Here is an 18092-nt window from a genome sequence, read left to right as displayed (position 1 = left end):
AATAAAATAATAAAAATTGCACAGTAGGTTGAAATGTGAAAAAATGAGCTCAAAAAACTTAACAACTTTCAAATTTTGTTGAATATTTTAAGAATTATCAAAAAACCCCAATGAGCTTGACTCAAAACTGAAAAAAATAACAAGAAAATTCATCAAAGTGGAAAATTTATTAAAACTAAATTTTACAAAAATCATACAAAAAATGAGAATTGAGAATGAGGGCTGAAATTCAATTTATAAATGAAATAAAAATCGAAAGTTAAAAAAGTGCTAAATTTTCAATTTTTGATAAACTAAAATACAAAACAAAGCTTCAGAAAAGTTTTACAAAAATTATTTTTAAAGAACTATCAACAAATTTTAAAATTTTTCCAACGAACTGTAACTGACTAATGGAAATAAAAGTTATTTCAAAATTCTTAATGCATTTAAATCCAAGATGTCCTTAACTTATAGAAGCAACAAATATCAAATTCAATTCACTATCAAATTCAATTTCTACTAATAATGGTAATTTTGGATTCATTAAAGAAGACTTAAAGAGCTAACTTAAGTTCTCAGCTAACTGAAATCTAAATAAATCGCAATGTTTTGAAAAAGATGAGACAAGCTTATTGTATCAGAAATCAGAAACTCTTTATTCAGAAGACGGGCTCGAGCATCAGCATTGATTTCATGAAACTTAAAACAATCAACTTGGATAAGAAGATTAAAGTATGAGAGTCTCATTTTCAGTTCCATGGCAAGAACAAATATTATGGAATACTGAAATCTTGTTTTCAGAGAAAACATTCAGTTTTTCGAGTATGACAAGAAGGTTTAATTTATGCAAAAAAAAATGGTAAACTGAGTAAAATCCTAAAATAGAAGAACATATATTTAATGCCTTAAATATGTAAAATAGACAAATAGTAGAACATTAAAAATTAAGTCCTCAATTTAGATTTATGAGCTATGTAATAAATTTTAAACGCCATATTCGTAAAGTTTTCTTCAAAACCTTCATAGACAGTTTTAATACAATTCAAAAGACTCAAAGAGATTCGCGGAAATTATTTTGAATTAATTTTTTCTTTTATTAATCTTTTTGGTAAATATTTTAAATTTCCATCCCACAGTGTATAAAAGAAAAAAATGCTTCGCATCTGAAAATCTCCCACGTGCAAAAATAATAAAGCGCAAACAAAACTAAATTATTGAATCTCTCTAACACAATTCCATGTCATTACCACATGCGGACAAGCAGCATCATACATATGTTATTTTCAATATTACCAAATTCTGTCCACATCAAATGCAGGTCATTTTTCCATTCTAATCCGCTTATACAAACTCGTGGCATTGATCGAAACTGTTCATTGATAATCTGCTCGAAAAAAATTTTCCCGTTGATTAATGATTTTAATGTACATGCAAAATTTCGTAACATCCATTATTGCCGGAGCTTTGTTGTTGGCTTGACATGACGGATGGATCGGCGTGAGAAGAAAAAAATCTGAAATGGACACAAAAAATGCTTAAATCGTGCAATTTCTCTGTTGTTGTTTATTATTCTGATTCGCGTCTTATACAAAGATCAAGTTTGAGCAAGAAAAATGATGCGAATTAAAATTTAGAAAGATGAATAATATTTATTAGATGAATACAAAATAGGCAACAAAGATCAAGAGAAAGAGAAAAAATATACAAGAGATTGATGAGGCATAAGAAAAAAAAGAGAACAAGGCACGTTCTCGGAAAGTTATCCCCAATATTTCACCAATTTTTTTTTCCCGCGACGTAAATCAATAAATCCAACAACGATTGTCACTTCACATCTCGCCTCGGGTGTAATAAAAAGTCATTTATTTCACTTCTTCCCGTTGCGTCGTTGTCGTCTTTGTGTCACGAACCGTGCTAAGTAGACGCTTTTTAGCAGCAAGAAGTGCAATGAATCACAAATAACGTGCATAATGTCGTTAAAACGATGTAATTTTCACACTTTTTTTGCAACTTTATCGTTTGTTGCTTTTCTCTCTCTCGTGCATTTTCTTTACATTTATCGAAGAACATGCTGAGAAATATGGTAAAGTGCATGTTTTTTCTCCACATCATTTCATCTTGGGGAATGTTTTTAGAAAATGCGAAAGTGTGCTTGACATATCAATAAAGGAAAGTGCGATAAAGCAAAAAACATGATTGAGTTATGCTATGAAGTGTTTACTTTTGTAAAAAAATCTCAAGAGAGAATATTATTTGATAAATTTTTCTCTATATTTATTCTGAAAAATGCATTTTAGTGATCTAAAAGAAATTTTTTAAAACAAATTCCCGCCTCTGACTATGAAACAAAAATAAATTTAACCAATGAAAAAACAATAAAATAAAGTCTCGTGTGTTTGGATTCCCCGCAGCAACAAGGGAACGAGTTGAAAATGCTGAACAATGGCATTTTTTGGTTGAACTCGAGCTCGTTTTATTTTGAACCAAACACAAATATTGCTAAAACATTTATCGAGAATCGAGCTCGATTGAATCAAATAGCAATTGAAAAAAATTTAAACAAAGAAAAACTGAAATTGATGTGAAATGTAAAATGTTTTAGCGTGTTTTAATGATTTTTTGGTAAAAATTGTGTTACCTGTTGACTTCGTTCCCATCGATTTTTTTATATTTTTAAATTAGTTATAAATTAATTTTTTTATTAATTAAATTAATTTTAAAAATTCATTAAAATCTTATTTTTAGTAAAACTACAAAAAAATTTAAATTTGAAAAAAAAAATTAAAAAAAATTTGATCGCTTTTATTGAGTGATTTTAAAAACTTTTTTTTAAACAACAAAAAGTTTTTCTTTTAAAAAAAATATAAAGAGTTCATTGTTCAAACTCAAACAAACCGGAAAAAATCTCTTATCCGGCAAACTTTAACTTTTTTTCTGTCAATGATTGAACGATTTTTTGTTGTTATTGATCATCCAATCCTACGTGGTTAGCATGGAATTTAAAGATTCCCTCAGGAAACAAAAAAAAAATTATTGAATAATTTTTAATTTTTTTTCCTTTTTCTGTCAATTCCATACAAAATTTATTGAAGTTGAATAAATAGAACAAAAACTGATTGAAAAAAGTTTGCGAATCAAGTTGTCAACTTTTTTTTATGTTTTATTTTAGCTCATAGCTCACTCTGGAAAATAAATAAATTTATCTCAATAATTGTTTAAAAGTTTAACCATTGAAACGACTCGATAACGATGTTATGGAATGAAACAAAAAAAAATGTGGTAAAATTTATTTATTTTTATTCAAGTGCACTTGTGAAGTTTTTCACCTTTTAAAATAAATGAAAATTGATTTCAGTCTGTCTTTGTTTTTTTTTTATTTAATTTTTTATGAAAAATGCACATTTATATTAAAAAAAATTATGGAAACGAAAAATTTTTCATTTTATTGTTTAGATTCAAACAGCAGAGAAAATCCATTATTTATAAATAGAAATTTATGATGTTTACGTTTTATTTTTTTTTAAGTGAAAAATTGTCCTTTCGATAAAAAAAAATCTATTTTAATTAATTAAAATTTTACTTAATTTAATTTAATTTTTTATTTTATTTTATTTTTTTTATTTTTATTTTTTAATTAAGTAATTAATTAATTAAAATATTCGGATTTTTTTTATTAATTTTTAAAATTTTAATTAATTTAGTTTTCCCTTTGGAAAAGTTTAAAAATAATTGAATTTTATTATTTAAATAGAATAAAAAAAACTTTTCAACAGATTTAATTTCAACCTCGTTATTTTCTCACTAATTAACACATGTGTGACTAATGCTTTTTATTATCATGTAAATTATCATGTCATTAAAAAATTTTTTTCATCCAACTCTGTGATTCCGAACACATGAGCTTGGTACAGAAAAAATAAATAAAACGGAAAACTAATTTGCGACACGTTTTCATTACAGCGCAAAAAAACGAAGTTATAATAATTGTAAAGGCATAAAAAATTAGAAGCGCGTTCTGGAAACCTTTAATCGGTTTTATGGCTTTCTATTGTGTGTTGCGGTTCTTTTGTGCCGTAAATAAGGGAAAAATTTGCTCCTTTATTTCACGACTGGGTTTAGGTAGTTAAAAATGGAAGGAAAGAATCTAATTATATTTTTCTGCGCTCATAGAAATAGAAGAGAAGAGATGTAATGAATGGTTCTTGTTTGTGAAATTCTGAGAAATAATTTGGTCCCATTGTTGGTGCCAAGGAAAGTAGAAGTAATTTGAGGAAAATTTATTAAAAAGAAGAAATTATGTGCGGTTAGAAGGTTTTTTTTTCCATAATTTGTTGAAGGAAATGTATAAATAAGTGGCTTCGAGGAATTTTTTGACTGAAATCATTTTAAATGGTAATGTTATGAGATTATCTTTAAATTGAAAAAATAATTATTGAATATTTTGACCTTGTTATGGAATTTTTCGTTCCAAAAATTGATGATTTTTAAAAAAAATGATTTTATTACCTTAAGGTATGCAATGAAGCTTACATTTCAATTTTGCAATTTTCAATGGATTTTATGTATTTTTTAAAAATGATTTGGTTCAAAAACCTTCTCAAAATTAAAACAAACAATTTACAAAAAATCTCAAAAAAATACTTGAAGTAAAACTTTAGTTATAACATTTCAAAATATTCAAATTTCAAACCACGTGACTATTTTAACGAATTAACGTAAAGCAAGGAATTTTTTAAAATTAATCCCAATGCACATTTTGACTTTTCATTGCAAAATTTTAATAAAAAATATTTTTCTTTAAGTTTATAGCTTTTTATTTTGCTCCATGGACGAGTTTAAAATTTTTAACCACGTGACCTTAACTATTCAATGTTTTAATTGAAATTTCGAGAATACTCAAGTTAAAGAGGAAGCACATATTTTATTCATGAAAAAATTTTCTCGAGTACTTTTCGCTATTAAAACCATACGTCAAAACAACAACTATTCAGGTTAATCTCATTCAAGCAGTTCAAGTAGAAACGCATCCTCTTTTCATTTCCACATAGTAGTTATAATTTACAACCACATAAAAAAGGTTGTCTATTCAAAAAGTTTTTACATGCACTTTATTGTTATTACAGTTTTTTTTGTGTATTTCATTAATTTTTTTTTTCATGAAAAAAAAGTCGAGATAAAAAATGCATAATTGTGAATGTTGTAAGCATAAAAATTTACTCCTACAATAATAATAACAACAAAAGCATGTGTAATAAACTTCACTTTCCAGGTTTTTTATGTTTTTAGTTTTTTTTTACTGTGGGTCGTTAAATTCATGCTTTAATATATTCCGAAAAAAAAGAAAAAACTTTTTGTCGTTTAATCAACTTTGTCTTTGCATTTCGCGTGAAAAAGGGATAAATTTTGCAAAATCCGTAATTTTATCGATGAATTTATCATTTTAAAGTAACAAAAACTTTCTCCTTTCTCGAATCGCAATAATAATAATAAAACTTTCCTTAAAGTCTATAAAACTGTGTATGATGGCGGTACTTTAATTTCCTTTTCTTTTCCACTTTCTTGTCTGCAAAATCCATTAAAGCTTATAACTTTTCGTCGTTCACATTTCTAAAATAATGACTTTGTCGTTTATATTGGTGGCTTGCACGGCATATTACGTTGTGTCGAGACAAAACTAAATGCGGCAGGTAGACTTAGGTACCGAAGAAAAAAACTTTTTTTTTTAGGGTAATGTATTGTTTAGGAAATTGGGTTTCGCGCGCTTTGTTTAGCTTTTTAAAATAAATGCTCTTTGCTTTTTTCTTGTGAAAGTATGCAAAGAATGAGGGACGATAAATTCCGCTTGGGAAGTTTATGATGTCTGTGAATGGAGCGAATAAAAATCAAATTAAATGTGGAAATTTACTCGAGAACGCGGTTGGTTAGACTTTAAGAATTTAACGTTTTAACTGGATATTTATGTATTTTGAAGCGATTTTTGAAGCATTTTAACTTCAAAAAATTAATCGTTGAGGTCACGTGACTAAAAGTTGAAGTGAAAAAGCTTTAAGTGAATTAATTTTGAAAAAAATCTTACAAAATACGTAAATTTTGACACAAATTTCAGTAAATGTCAATTCAAAAAATGACAGTTGAAGTCACGTGACTAAAAGTTAAAGTGAAAAAGTTTTAAGTGAATTTATTTAAAAAAAAAATCTGATGAAATTCGTGAATTTTGATACAAATTTCAATAAATGTTAATTCAAAATATGACAGTTGAAGTCACGTGACCAAAAAAATTGCTTTTTTTAAATAAAATTTACTGAAATTTGTTGAAAATTATCATTAATTACAAGAATTAATAAAAAATTTATAGTTTTTGACACCCGAAGTCTGAAAAAAAAAATTTAACCACGTGACTTAACGATTCGTGAGTTCCTCAATTTGTAATTTTTTTCAGTTTTTGGTTTGTGAAATTACATTTTAAGACGATATTGAGCTTAAAAAAACTTAATTTTTGCTTTTTGAAAAGATTTTGCAAACCACGTGACCTAAATTTTAAGCTAAAGAAGTTCTTAGGTCACGTGATCAATTTTTAATTGCACTAAATGTCAAAATTACCCGAATTTTCGATTATTTTAAGTAAAATTTCAAATTTTTAAAAAATAATTCTCTAAATTTTAATCGAAAAATCATCATTTGGTCACGTGACTCACTTTCAAAGCACTTTTTATCACTTTTACTCAAAATAAACCAATTTTAAATCCCCGGGATGCCATTTAAGGTTAAAAACTCCCATTTCAATAAATATTTCTACCATTTCATGTTATTGTCGTCAGTTTATATTAGTCAAGTGCCTTCTAAATAATGTTTATTTACTCAACAACAAACACAGATAGGGCGAGAGCAAAATGTTATTTTTGTACAAATCGAATGAATTTTCCGATATGTTTGTTATCCAAGTCTTCAAAACAAGAGGAAAGAAACATTGAATGGTCGTTAAAGGGCATAAAATGAAATAAAATACTTTTTAACTGAATTAGAGAAGTTTTTCTATTTTTTTCTTTTTCTCTTCAGTTTAACAACCCGAGAACCGATACGAAAATGATGCGAAATAAAATACGAATTTTAAGTGCTTTTTTTTTGTTATCCGTCTCTTTTTTGTATTTCAATACAGCAGCAATTAGAAAGTTGAATGACTTCTTTCATTAGAAACGGATCAAATTATCATTTTAGATCCGACTTTATTCTAATTTATGACTTTTATCTGCTTTTCCTCCTACGCGCAACCTTTATCATATTTTTCGATACAAAATTTAAGCCAATTATGCAAATGGCAGGCTTCGAGCCTTCTTTGTTAAAAAATTTTAATTTCTGTGGGAGGAAAAAGGATTCAAAAATTAAATGGAGACGCCTTGTAATTTTTTTTTAAAGAATAAAATTTGACAGAATTCTTCTGGTCACGTTTTTGTCTTGCAGCCAAAAAAAAGGAAACGCGTGTCGCTAATATCCATGCCCATAAAACTGTGATTTTGTGTCGCCATCGTCCGCTTGCTTTAAAGTTGTACGTGCATAACAACTCTATCTTGGATTTTTTTTCGTTTCTTCTTCGTCTTCTTCTTTTTTTTGTTACAAGCCGGCCCATTTTATCATGCAAAACAGAGATACGAACAATTAGAGATAATACGACGAAGAACGAGATCGTGAGACAAACTGGCGTTGTTCTGATTCCAAGACAAAAGAAATCATTTCAAATCGGCTTGAGTGCTTTTTTTCACAAACAAAAGTTGATTACTTTTCAGAAATGTCATTTCAAAAAAAGTGACAGTTGATGGAAATCGGTCCGACAGACCCACGAGAGTTTCCCAAAAAAAATATTTCTTTTTGGACGAGACAAAAAGAGAGAAAGAGTGATAATCCGTCGTTATTTTATTCGTTTTCTTTGCACAAGCACACGACAACTTGAATTTGTACAAAGAAACCATGACCTTGAACTATAAAAAAAAGCACAATTCAATTATTGAATTTATATATATGCTGGTTGAAAGAAAAAGTGAAACGAAGAAGAGAAATGACAAAATTATTGTAATTGGAAATACTTGGCGGCGGCGTAACAATAAAATGAGACAAGAATTTTACGATTTTCCGCAAAAAAAAAATGACACAATTTTTCTCTTTTTTTATGCTCGTTTTTCAAGAGCGTGAGAGTAGTAAAAAGGACTTTCATTAACCTAATTTCGTTTACGTAACAGAAAAATTACTATTTATTGTCTCGTTTTTACCGCATTTTAAGGAAATAAATAAAGAAAATGCAAGGAAAAATCTGAGGAAATGTGCATTGGGAAATTTTTAAAATGTGCCTTGGGTCAAATGTTTGAAATGTAGATTGAGACAAGAATTCAAAATGTGAGTTGAAGCTAAATTAAACTTAATTAATAAAAAATTTTTTTGAATGTGCATTGGGTCAAAATATTTAAAATATGCATTGGGTAAAAAACTAAAAATGTGGAATAGGGTAAAAATTCAAAACTAATGAATTAAGCTTTTTAATAAAATCTACGGTAACAATTTAAAATTCATACTGGGTCAAAAATTTAAAAAAAAATTTTGACATAGGTTGAAAGTTTTTAGATTGTACACTGGGTTAAAAATATGAGATACAAAACTCAAAAAAATCCCAGAATTAAAATTTGAAATTTGCATTGGGAAAAATTTTCAAAATGTGCCATAGGTCAAAAATTTAAATTACACAGCGGGTTAAAAGTTAGAACTACAAATTTTATCATTATAAAAATCAAAGCAAATCCTAAATTGATAAATTGAAATTTGCAATAGGCAAAACTCTTCAGAATGTGCTATAGGTCAAAAATTTAGAATGTGCATTGGGATGAAAATTCAAAAATGTATATTGAAGCATAAATAAAAGTTATTCAAAGGCAAGATAAAAAAAAAATGTGCATTGGGAAAAAATTCCAAATACACAATGGGTCAAAAATTTGCACTGGGCAAGAATTTCTTTTAATTTTTTTTTTGTTTCAAAAACAAAATGCGCTCGTTAAACGTCATTCAAACGAAAACTTTCAACATTCCTTCATGTAATTCTCCCCCAAAAACAAGTCTGGACAGACAACATATGTCTGGATTAGCTCTTTGCAATATCCAATGTTGACCACTTTATTAAAAGGTGTCGGAATTAAAGGAGATTATGGATTAACTATTCGCTTTTTCATTTAATACGCAAAAAAATGTCGAAAAAGGATTATTTAACGAATATCTCTGTTTTTTTCTCTCTCTCATTTCAGTTCAACTAGCACAACCATCATCCGCAAAAAATATCGAAAATTTTTACGTAGAATCTTTCGTAGAGAACCAAATTCCGCGTGGCACGTTTTGGGATGCCATTACCGTAATGGATTCGCCGAAGCCAAAATCCGATACGCGATTTTATCGGTCATCAGCTTCGTCGTCGTCGTCTCATTTCGACGACGTGGAATGGCTTGCGCCGCCCCCGCGTCGAAAAGTTGATAAGAATCTCAACAAGCTCGAGCATCAGCTCAAACAAAAATCGCCGTTGCCTAGCACCGAAGAGGAAAATATCATTCACACGAAGTTACATGAAACAACGAATGTGGGAGACGAAGAAGAAGAGTCCTCTATAAGATTTAAAGTAGATGATGATAAAAATAATAATAACGAGGATTGTGATAATAATAAGAGGAAAAATGTATGGCGGCACGTGGAGATGTTTGAAGCGGGAAATGTTTTGAGCAGAAATTGGTCCTTATCTCTGCACGAAATGGCACTTGATACGCAGCAATTTGAGCAGCAAGACGACAAGCAGCAACAAGAAGATGTTGTCACTGTTTATTTTAGGTAAGTGCCTCTTTTCTCGAGATTTCTTAACTTAATTTGATAACAAAAAATTTACATATTAAAAAATGAGCGATAATAACTAAAGACGAACGTTCAAAAAAAAAAGTTCATTGACCCTTGAATCAAATTTAAATCACCATTTAACGAATATTCCCTCAACGCGTCTATGGTGTAGTGGTTAGCATACTTGCCTTCCAAGCAAGTGACTCGGATTCGATTTCCGATAGACGCAAAAAAAATTTTTTATTTATTTTTTTTTTTCATTTGTCACAAAAAAATGACAAATTTATTTACAAAAACTTTTAATCTATTATGAAGTCAACCCAACTCAGATTTCACTGACAAAAAAAAAACAAGTGCCATTGAAAGTTATTGAAAATTTATTTTTCAACCGATTTTTTTTTTGTATTGGGCAAAAACGGATCAATTACGGTCAAATAGGTCAAGTACGTGGGAGAGTAAAAAAAAAAATCTAACGACATGTTTATTTTATTATTCAAAGTACTTCCGGAGACAGTTTTTACCCAGAAACAAACTTTTCTCATGAATTTAAAAATAGTTTTTTTTCATCGTGATTTTTGCAGCCGATAAGGCGCAACTTGGAAAAAAAATCACGATAAATATTTTAATTTTTTTTTCTCCACTCCAGGATCCCAGTTTGTTTAGTCGTTATGTCTTACAGCAAAACAACTGGTTTTTTATTGCCCCTGCAGTTTTTATGAACAAGGACGAATTTGTATTCCGTTGTTCATTCTATTCCTTGGTGGTCTGTCTGGTCATAAATATTGTAAATGTTTCCTTGTAAAAGTATAAACGAGCCATATTGCACTTTTTGCAACATCCTCTTAAAACTTTTTGTTTTGTTTTTGCTCGTTCAGTGGTTTCCGTTTTCTTTTGAAGAGGAAAAGAATAAAAAAAAATTCAAGATAAAAGGTGAAAAATCTTGAGTAAAAAAAATTTTTTGCGTCTATCGGAAATCGAATCCGAGTCACTTGCTTGGAAGGCAAGTATGCTAACCACTACACCATAGACGCGTTGAGGGAATATTCGTTAAGTTGCGATATGAACGAGTGAAAGTTATTTTTTTATCAAATAATAAAAAACTTTCACACAAAAAAAATGCAAATTTAAGCATTTTTTAGGTAAATTATTCGATGTTAGGTATTAATGAAGCGAAATTTTTGCATAATTTAATTTTTTTTATGTATGAATAGAAACGTGTCAATTTTTTTTTATTTTAAAGTTATTGAAGAGAACTGAAAAAAGTTCTTATCAGTTTTAAAGTACTAAAAATGATTTTGGTATAGAATTATTTTTTTCTTTTCAAGTATTTAAAGATTTCTTGAATAGTTTAGAGCGAAAAAAATATTTTTAGTCGAAAAAATAGATTTAATGCTTTTACTTGAGTACAAAAAAGCAAAATTTTATTTTAAATTTTACTAAATAAAATTTTCTTAATTTACGGTTAGAGCTTTAAGTCAATTTAAAAGCTTAGCTGTTTTTTTTAAAGTTTATTTTTTCCAAAAAATCGTAGTTAAGCCCTTTCGCTTAATTATTTGACTTAATTATTTTTTTTTAAACTTTAGCTTAAATAGCTTTTAATTTTTTTGACTTTTGAATTTTTTTTTTTTTTTTTGACTTTTCTATCTATCAAAAAAGCTTATGGCTTTCTACTTAAAACTTTTGATATAATTTAGCTTAACACTAATTATTTCAAAATTATTAATTAGAAAGCCATTAGCTTTTCAAATCACCCGATATCAGCATTTCATCGAAAAAAAATGGCATAAAATTTTTTGATGGTTTTGTATTAGTTAGGCCTAAAATTTAAAGATGTTAGCAAAAAAAATTGATGAAAAAAAATTTAAGTCAAAATCCTCTTATTATGAGGGCTCACATACCGATTTTTCAAAATTTTTTCAACTTTTGTAGATCACGGTTCTCCAGCTCAAATTGAAGGTTTTGGCATTAGAAACAACTTTTGTTTTGGACTTTTTCTAAATTTTGCGTTTTCGATGTACAGGAGCCATTTAAAGATGTTAGCAAAAAAAATTTCAGTCAAAATCCTCTTATTATGAGGGCTCACATACCGATTTTTCAAAATTAAGCTAGATCACGGTTCTCCGTCTCAAATTGAAGGTTTTGATGTTAGAAACAACTTTTGTTTTGGACTTTTTCTAAATCTTGCGTTTTCGATGTACAGGAGCCATTTAAAGATGTTAGCAAAAAAAATTTCAGTCAAAATCCTCTTATTATGAGGGCTCACATACCGATTTTTCAAAATTAAGCTAGATCACGGTTCTCCGTCTCAAATTGAAGGTTTTGATGTTAGAAACAACTTTTGTTTTGGACTTTTTCTAAATCTTGCGTTTTCGATGTACAGGAGCCATTTAAAGATGTTAGCAAAAAAAATTTCAGTCAAAATCCTCTTATTATGAGGGCTCACATACCGATTTTTCAAAATTAAGCTAGATCACGGTTCTCCGTCTCAAATTGAAGGTTTTGATGTTAGAAACAACTTTTGTTTTGGACTTTTTCTAAATCTTGCGTTTTCGATGTACAGGAGCCATTTAAAGATGTTAGCAAAAAAAATTTCAGTCAAAATCCTCTTATTATGAGGGCTCACATACCGATTTTTCAAAATTAAGCTAGATCACGGTTCTCCGTCTCAAATTGAAGGTTTTGATGTTAGAAACAACTTTTGTTTTGGACTTTTTCTAAATCTTGCGTTTTCGATGTACAGGAGCCATTTAAAGATGTTAGCAAAAAAAATTTCAGTCAAAATCCTCTTATTATGAGGGCTCACATACCGATTTTTCAAAATTAAGCTAGAACGGTTCTCCGTTAAATTTAGGTTTTTTGGACTACTTTAGACCTATAAATAATGCAAAACCATCAAAAAATCTCATGCTATTTTTTTTTCGATGAAATGCTGATATCAGGTGATGTGTTTTATTAAAATTGCCAATATATCAAGAGTCTTCAGCATTTCACACAAATTTGCGTATCTGTCTTCCAAAAGTATGTTTCTATATGCTTTATTACACATTACTTGCATCTCTTTGTAATTATTTTAATCTTTCTGAAATAAAACAGAAATTCTATGGGCATCTCTTCTCAAAAATGTCTTCGATCTGAAACTAAATCCATGAATTTTTATAGAACTCTTACAAAAATTTCAAATAAAACTTACCTTCGCAACATTTTTTCATACTTACCGCCTTATTTTTCTTCATTAAATCCATCTTTTCCCTTTCACAGACTTCTGTATCGCCGCCTTGGTGAGCAACAAATCGTCTACGAGCAGATTTTCCGTCGACAGTTACAGAAAGGTAAGTTGTTCCTCTTTTTTTTTCTCTCTTCGTGACACAGCGCTTTTTGGGCAGGTTACGAAACGAGTGACTTGCAACAAAAAGTGCCATTTATCATAAGTTTCCACGTACATTTTGCATCTCTTTTAATCAAATATGACTGAAAGTTGGCACGGAGCTGTGAGCGAAAAAGCAACGGCAGATGCCAAAATAACAAAGGGAATGAGGGAAAAAAAATTAAATGAAAGATAAACAATCATAAATAATAAAGTTTTCTTTTCTTCGTTCGTGATGATGTAAGTTGCGACGAGTGCGAATGAGAATGGGACTTGAATAGTAAATTGCTCCTTCAAAAAGTTACAGAGCAAAAAAAAACATGTTTTATGATGAATTTTGTTTTGGACTTTTTCTAAATCTTGCGTTTTCGATGTACAGGAGCCATTTAAAGATGTTAGCAAAAAAAATTTCAGTCAAAATCCTCTTATTATGAGGGCTCACATACCGATTTTTCAAAATAATGGAGAGAAAAGTGGATGAAGAGCGAGTGAAAGGAGCTTCATTATCGTTCTTTTAATTTATGGGAGATTTATGTGTTTCTTTGAGGCCGAAGGTAGGCGTCGTCTTAGATCTGTGACAAATGCTTTTTTATTATGAAGGAATTGAATTAATTTCTGTTAACGTCATTCTTTGTTGGGATTTTCATTGAATCGTCGTTTATTTTTAAATAAATTGCAATAATCATCCCACGTGTTTTTTACAAAACATTTGTCTGATTCCCATTGCGAATAAAAACTAAGTTGAGCAGAATAAAACTTACCTGTTTTAGTGAATTTGAACTAATTTTTACTTCCATTTGATCAAGAATTGAATTTTTATCTAAACACGCGGTTTTGTAGAGATGTCAAATATGAGTATTCACAATTTAGTACTCCTCTCATAATTTTCCCTCCAATTCTGATTTTTGTTTACATTTGCATATTTTTCAATCCGAACTCTTACAAAAATTTCAAAAAAAAACTTTTTATTCGCAACATTTTTTATATTTCCTCAAGCTTAAGAACCATCAAAAAGGCATCCAAAGCTTGGTGAGCAACAAACTTTTGTATTTATCATGAGTTTCCACGTACACTTTGAATCTCTTTTAATCAAATAGGACTGAAAGTTGGCACGGAGATGTGAGCTAAAAAGCAACGGCAGATGCCAAAATAACAAAGGGAATGAGGGAAAAAAAATTAAATGAAAGTTAATCAGTTTTCTTTTCTTCGTTCGTGATGATTAAAAATTATCAAATGGGCTCTCAAAATTGCTCCTTCAAAAATTACGCAAAAAAAAACGTTTTTTGAATAATTTTTCAAGTGGATGAAGAGCGAGTGAAAGGAGCTTCATCGTTCTTTTAATTTAAGAAGGCATCCAAAGCACTTTCTGTGACAAATGATTTTTGAATTAATCAGTCATTCTTTTCAAGCGTTTATTTTTAAAAATTATCAAATGGGCTCTCAAAATAAAAATTACGTTTTTTTTACGTATTTACTTTCATAAATTTTTCCAATTCAAAGCAAATGGGCTCTCAAAATAAAAATTACGTATTTTTTACGTATTTTTTATTTTTCAATCTTCAAGCTTAAGAACCATCAAAAAGGCATCCAAAGCACTTTTGTATGATTTTTGATCAGTTTCAAGCTTAAAAATTATCAAATGGGCTCTCAAAATAAAAATTACGTATTTTTTACGTATTTTTTATTTTTCAATTTTCAAGCTTAAGAACCATCAAAAAGGCATCCAAAGCACTTTTGTATGATTTTTGATCAGTTTCAAGCTTAAAAATTATCAAATGGGCTCTCAAAATAAAAATTACGTATTTTTTACGTATTTTTTATTTTTCAATTTTTAAGCTTAAGAACCATCAGAAAGGCATCCAAAGCACTTTTGTATGATTTTTGATCAATTTCAAGCTTAAAAATTATCAAATGGGCTCTCAAAATAAAAATTACGTATTTTTTACGTATTTTCATATTTATCAATTACCATTGCTTTTTTTCATCAAAATTTGATACTTTCGCAGGTAGACCATTTCAATTTTCCACAGACCACAAAAAAGGTACCATTATCTCGATAATTAATGTCGGTCAAGAAATTACATTTTGTCACGGTGTTCCACAAACAATTAATCCATGGCCCATGTGTGTCGCCATAACATTTACAACCTGCCACTCTGTGGTTTAATAACACTCTTTACTACTCGCTTTAGTTCTAATTATCGTTTGCACGATAAAAATAAACGCGTGTTAATCTTATCTATCTTGCCCTCTGTACATCGTGTCTCCTTGAAGCAACGAGGAAATTCCTAACGAGAAAAGCAGTAATTAAAGGCGTTATTATGGGACAGGAGAAATATGTTCCCGTCATGTTTGCACAAAGAAATTAGAAAAAAAAGAGGAAAAAAGGTCAAAACTTGCCAACGAAGCAAAATCATGTCATGGCTGCTTTAACTAGTTTCGTAAATTAAGTGTCTGGTTCAAAAGTTTTCAAACTTTTTTTTCTCGATCTGAAAAAAAATTCCTTTTATAAAAAAAGGACAAACCTACACTTAAAATGTAATTTACATGTTTATTCATTTTTAGGGAATTGGACAAATGTTCACACGATAAAATTTACACCCAAGACTATTTGTAGAAATTTATACGTAAAATGGAAAATAAAATGAGCTCAAAAGGTCCCTTTTTGTAAGTGTTGCTATTCAAATGTGACACTTTTTGGGTAGAAATGGCATAAATTCTTTGAATTGATCGTAAATTTAAGTGGTTGAAGGACGAGTTTATTACAAATTGAGAGAATTTTTAAGGGAAATCTCAATCTAGAAAGTAATTTTTACTGTGATTCAAAAAAATTGACATAAAAATTCGTTATAACTTGTTAAAATACCAAAGTCCTTGAAATGACCTTGAGAATTACTTCACATATTTTTAATAAATTCTTCAAGGAATGACTTTAAACAATAATTAGCTATTACGAGAAACGATTATGAATGGAATGATATTGATTTAAATGGACTAAGATACCAATGAGGATGAGAAAGGTTTTCAAAAGACGATCGCTTGAACTTGAAGAAAAATGCTGAATATGTCATGAAAAAATTTAACACTAAAATATCTCAAATTGTTACTCCTCTTCATCCAAAAGTAGCAAATCCTGCTTTAATTTCAATCAAAAACCTTCAACCTGCACCCACATTGTCAACTATGAAGGATTCGGAAACACATTGAAGTCAGTTTATAGCTATTGTTTAGCCATTGAACAGATTTTCACAGCAAAACTCAAAATTTAGGCAATAATTTCTACACAAACACTTTGCCCACACATTGCTTTGTGCCGAATCGTAATAATAAAACGATAAAATGGTGAACACAAAACTTTGTATAAAAAAATACAATAAAACCGAAATAAATAAAACATATTATCAAGATTATCCTCGACATTCGTACAGCAATTTTTTGGATTGAATTCACTTTTCGTTTGTCGTCGTTGGAGACGAGTGTCTAGAATTGTCGAAGAGAAAGTGTCGTTAAGGGAGTAATTAAATCGTATTTGGAGAAAATTAAGTAATTGATGCTGTAAAAAATATAAAAGGTCTAAACTAAAATTTGTCAAGCCATGAAACTTTTTAGAATTTGCAATAGGGCAAAAAAATCAATTTGGGAAAAATTCAGAAAATTTATTGGGCTGAAAATCTAAGTTCTAACCTTTTAAAAAGTGCCTCGGGATAAAAATTTCAAAATGTTCAATTAGATGAACTTTCTAAAACGTTAAAAATTTCAAAATGTGCACTGGGCAAAAAATTCTCATTTTGATACTCCTCATCGCAAAATGAAACAGACCCAACAAAAAACGAAATTTCAGTTAAAAAAACGCCCTTAGAATTGTGATTTATTGTTATTTTCAATCTATTTTTTTCATATTTCGTATTTTTCCATTTTCATTGATCAAACTACTAGAGCCCGAATCGGTTATTGACATCTAAACCGACCGACAATATCTGAGGACGACACCTTCTTCATATATAAACATTCACATGACACTTGATTTATCTTCATTTTATTTTTTTTTCGCTACTCATGACCTAATCTCATGTTTTATTTATTGGATGAAATTCCTTTCAAAGAACGGCGAAATCAAGTGAGGCAGAAATAACGCGACGACAAGAACAACAAAAAAAGGAGCGAACAACAAAAGACGAACTTGCATGATGGGAAAGTAAACAACGAAGTTCATTCCCCTTTTGCTCTGCCACGACTCTGCCATGTACCGAAGCCAAAACAATCAACTTTTTTTTTGACACAAACGATTAGACATGTATTGATAGTTTTCGAGGAAATTGATTAATGACCGAGAAAATTCCAAAGGAAGCGCCTGGTTATTTTCCATTAATTTCAAGCGAATTGAGGACAACTTCAAGAGAAAAAAATGCGGAAGCGATAATGAAATCAGTCGTAAATGACGAAGGTGCTTAATTTCATCAATTTTCTCTCGCTGGTTGGAAGAACAACGACCAAATAATAAAAAAAAATATTGATGAGAAGGATCTTTTACGAAGATGGATGATATTCAATTATTTTTCGCAGCAGTTTTTCGTGCGTGAGTGTGACGATGCATTATCAATAAAATAAACATTAATTGAAAATTATTTCCCTCGAGGTATTTTCAAGCCAATTTCGTGACATAATTTTCTAAACCAATTTCAGGAAATTAATTGGAAATATTTGACATCATTAAAAGTTTTTTTTTTTATGGGACTTTGCTTTGATGAATTTCTATGAGAAAGCGATACTTTGAAGCGAATAAAAGAATGTCATAAAAGTTGATTTAACAGAACATAAAAAATTATTGGGAGACACGTAGAAAAGCAATTAATTGGAAGGAAACGATTGAAAACCAATCAAGCGTTTGTTT

At 29.4% G+C, this 18092-nt stretch overlaps 1 protein-coding gene and 2 non-coding genes across 3 annotated transcripts in view; 2 read left to right on the top strand and 1 right to left on the bottom strand.

The window, feature by feature from the left end:
- The window catches only part of LOC134835481 (uncharacterized), a 57781-nt gene that overhangs the window by 10983 nt on the left and 28706 nt on the right, over positions 1–18092 (top strand). The window contains 2 exon segments of the mRNA XM_063850360.1: positions 9264–9834; positions 13096–13166. Coding sequence (XP_063706430.1) covers positions 9264–9834; positions 13096–13166 — 642 coding nt within the window.
- Positions 9995–10066, top strand: Trnag-ucc (transfer RNA glycine (anticodon UCC)). The gene has a single exon. It is a non-coding gene; the product is annotated as a tRNA-Gly (tRNA).
- Trnag-ucc (transfer RNA glycine (anticodon UCC)) lies at positions 10797–10868 on the bottom strand. The gene has a single exon. It is a non-coding gene; the product is annotated as a tRNA-Gly (tRNA).

Source organism: Culicoides brevitarsis, chromosome 3 (assembly GCF_036172545.1).
Source record: "Culicoides brevitarsis isolate CSIRO-B50_1 chromosome 3, AGI_CSIRO_Cbre_v1, whole genome shotgun sequence".
NCBI lineage: Eukaryota > Metazoa > Arthropoda > Insecta > Diptera > Ceratopogonidae > Culicoides > Culicoides brevitarsis.
The sequence above is the reverse complement of the archived record's forward strand: the minus strand, read 5'-3'. Positions and strand labels throughout refer to the sequence as shown.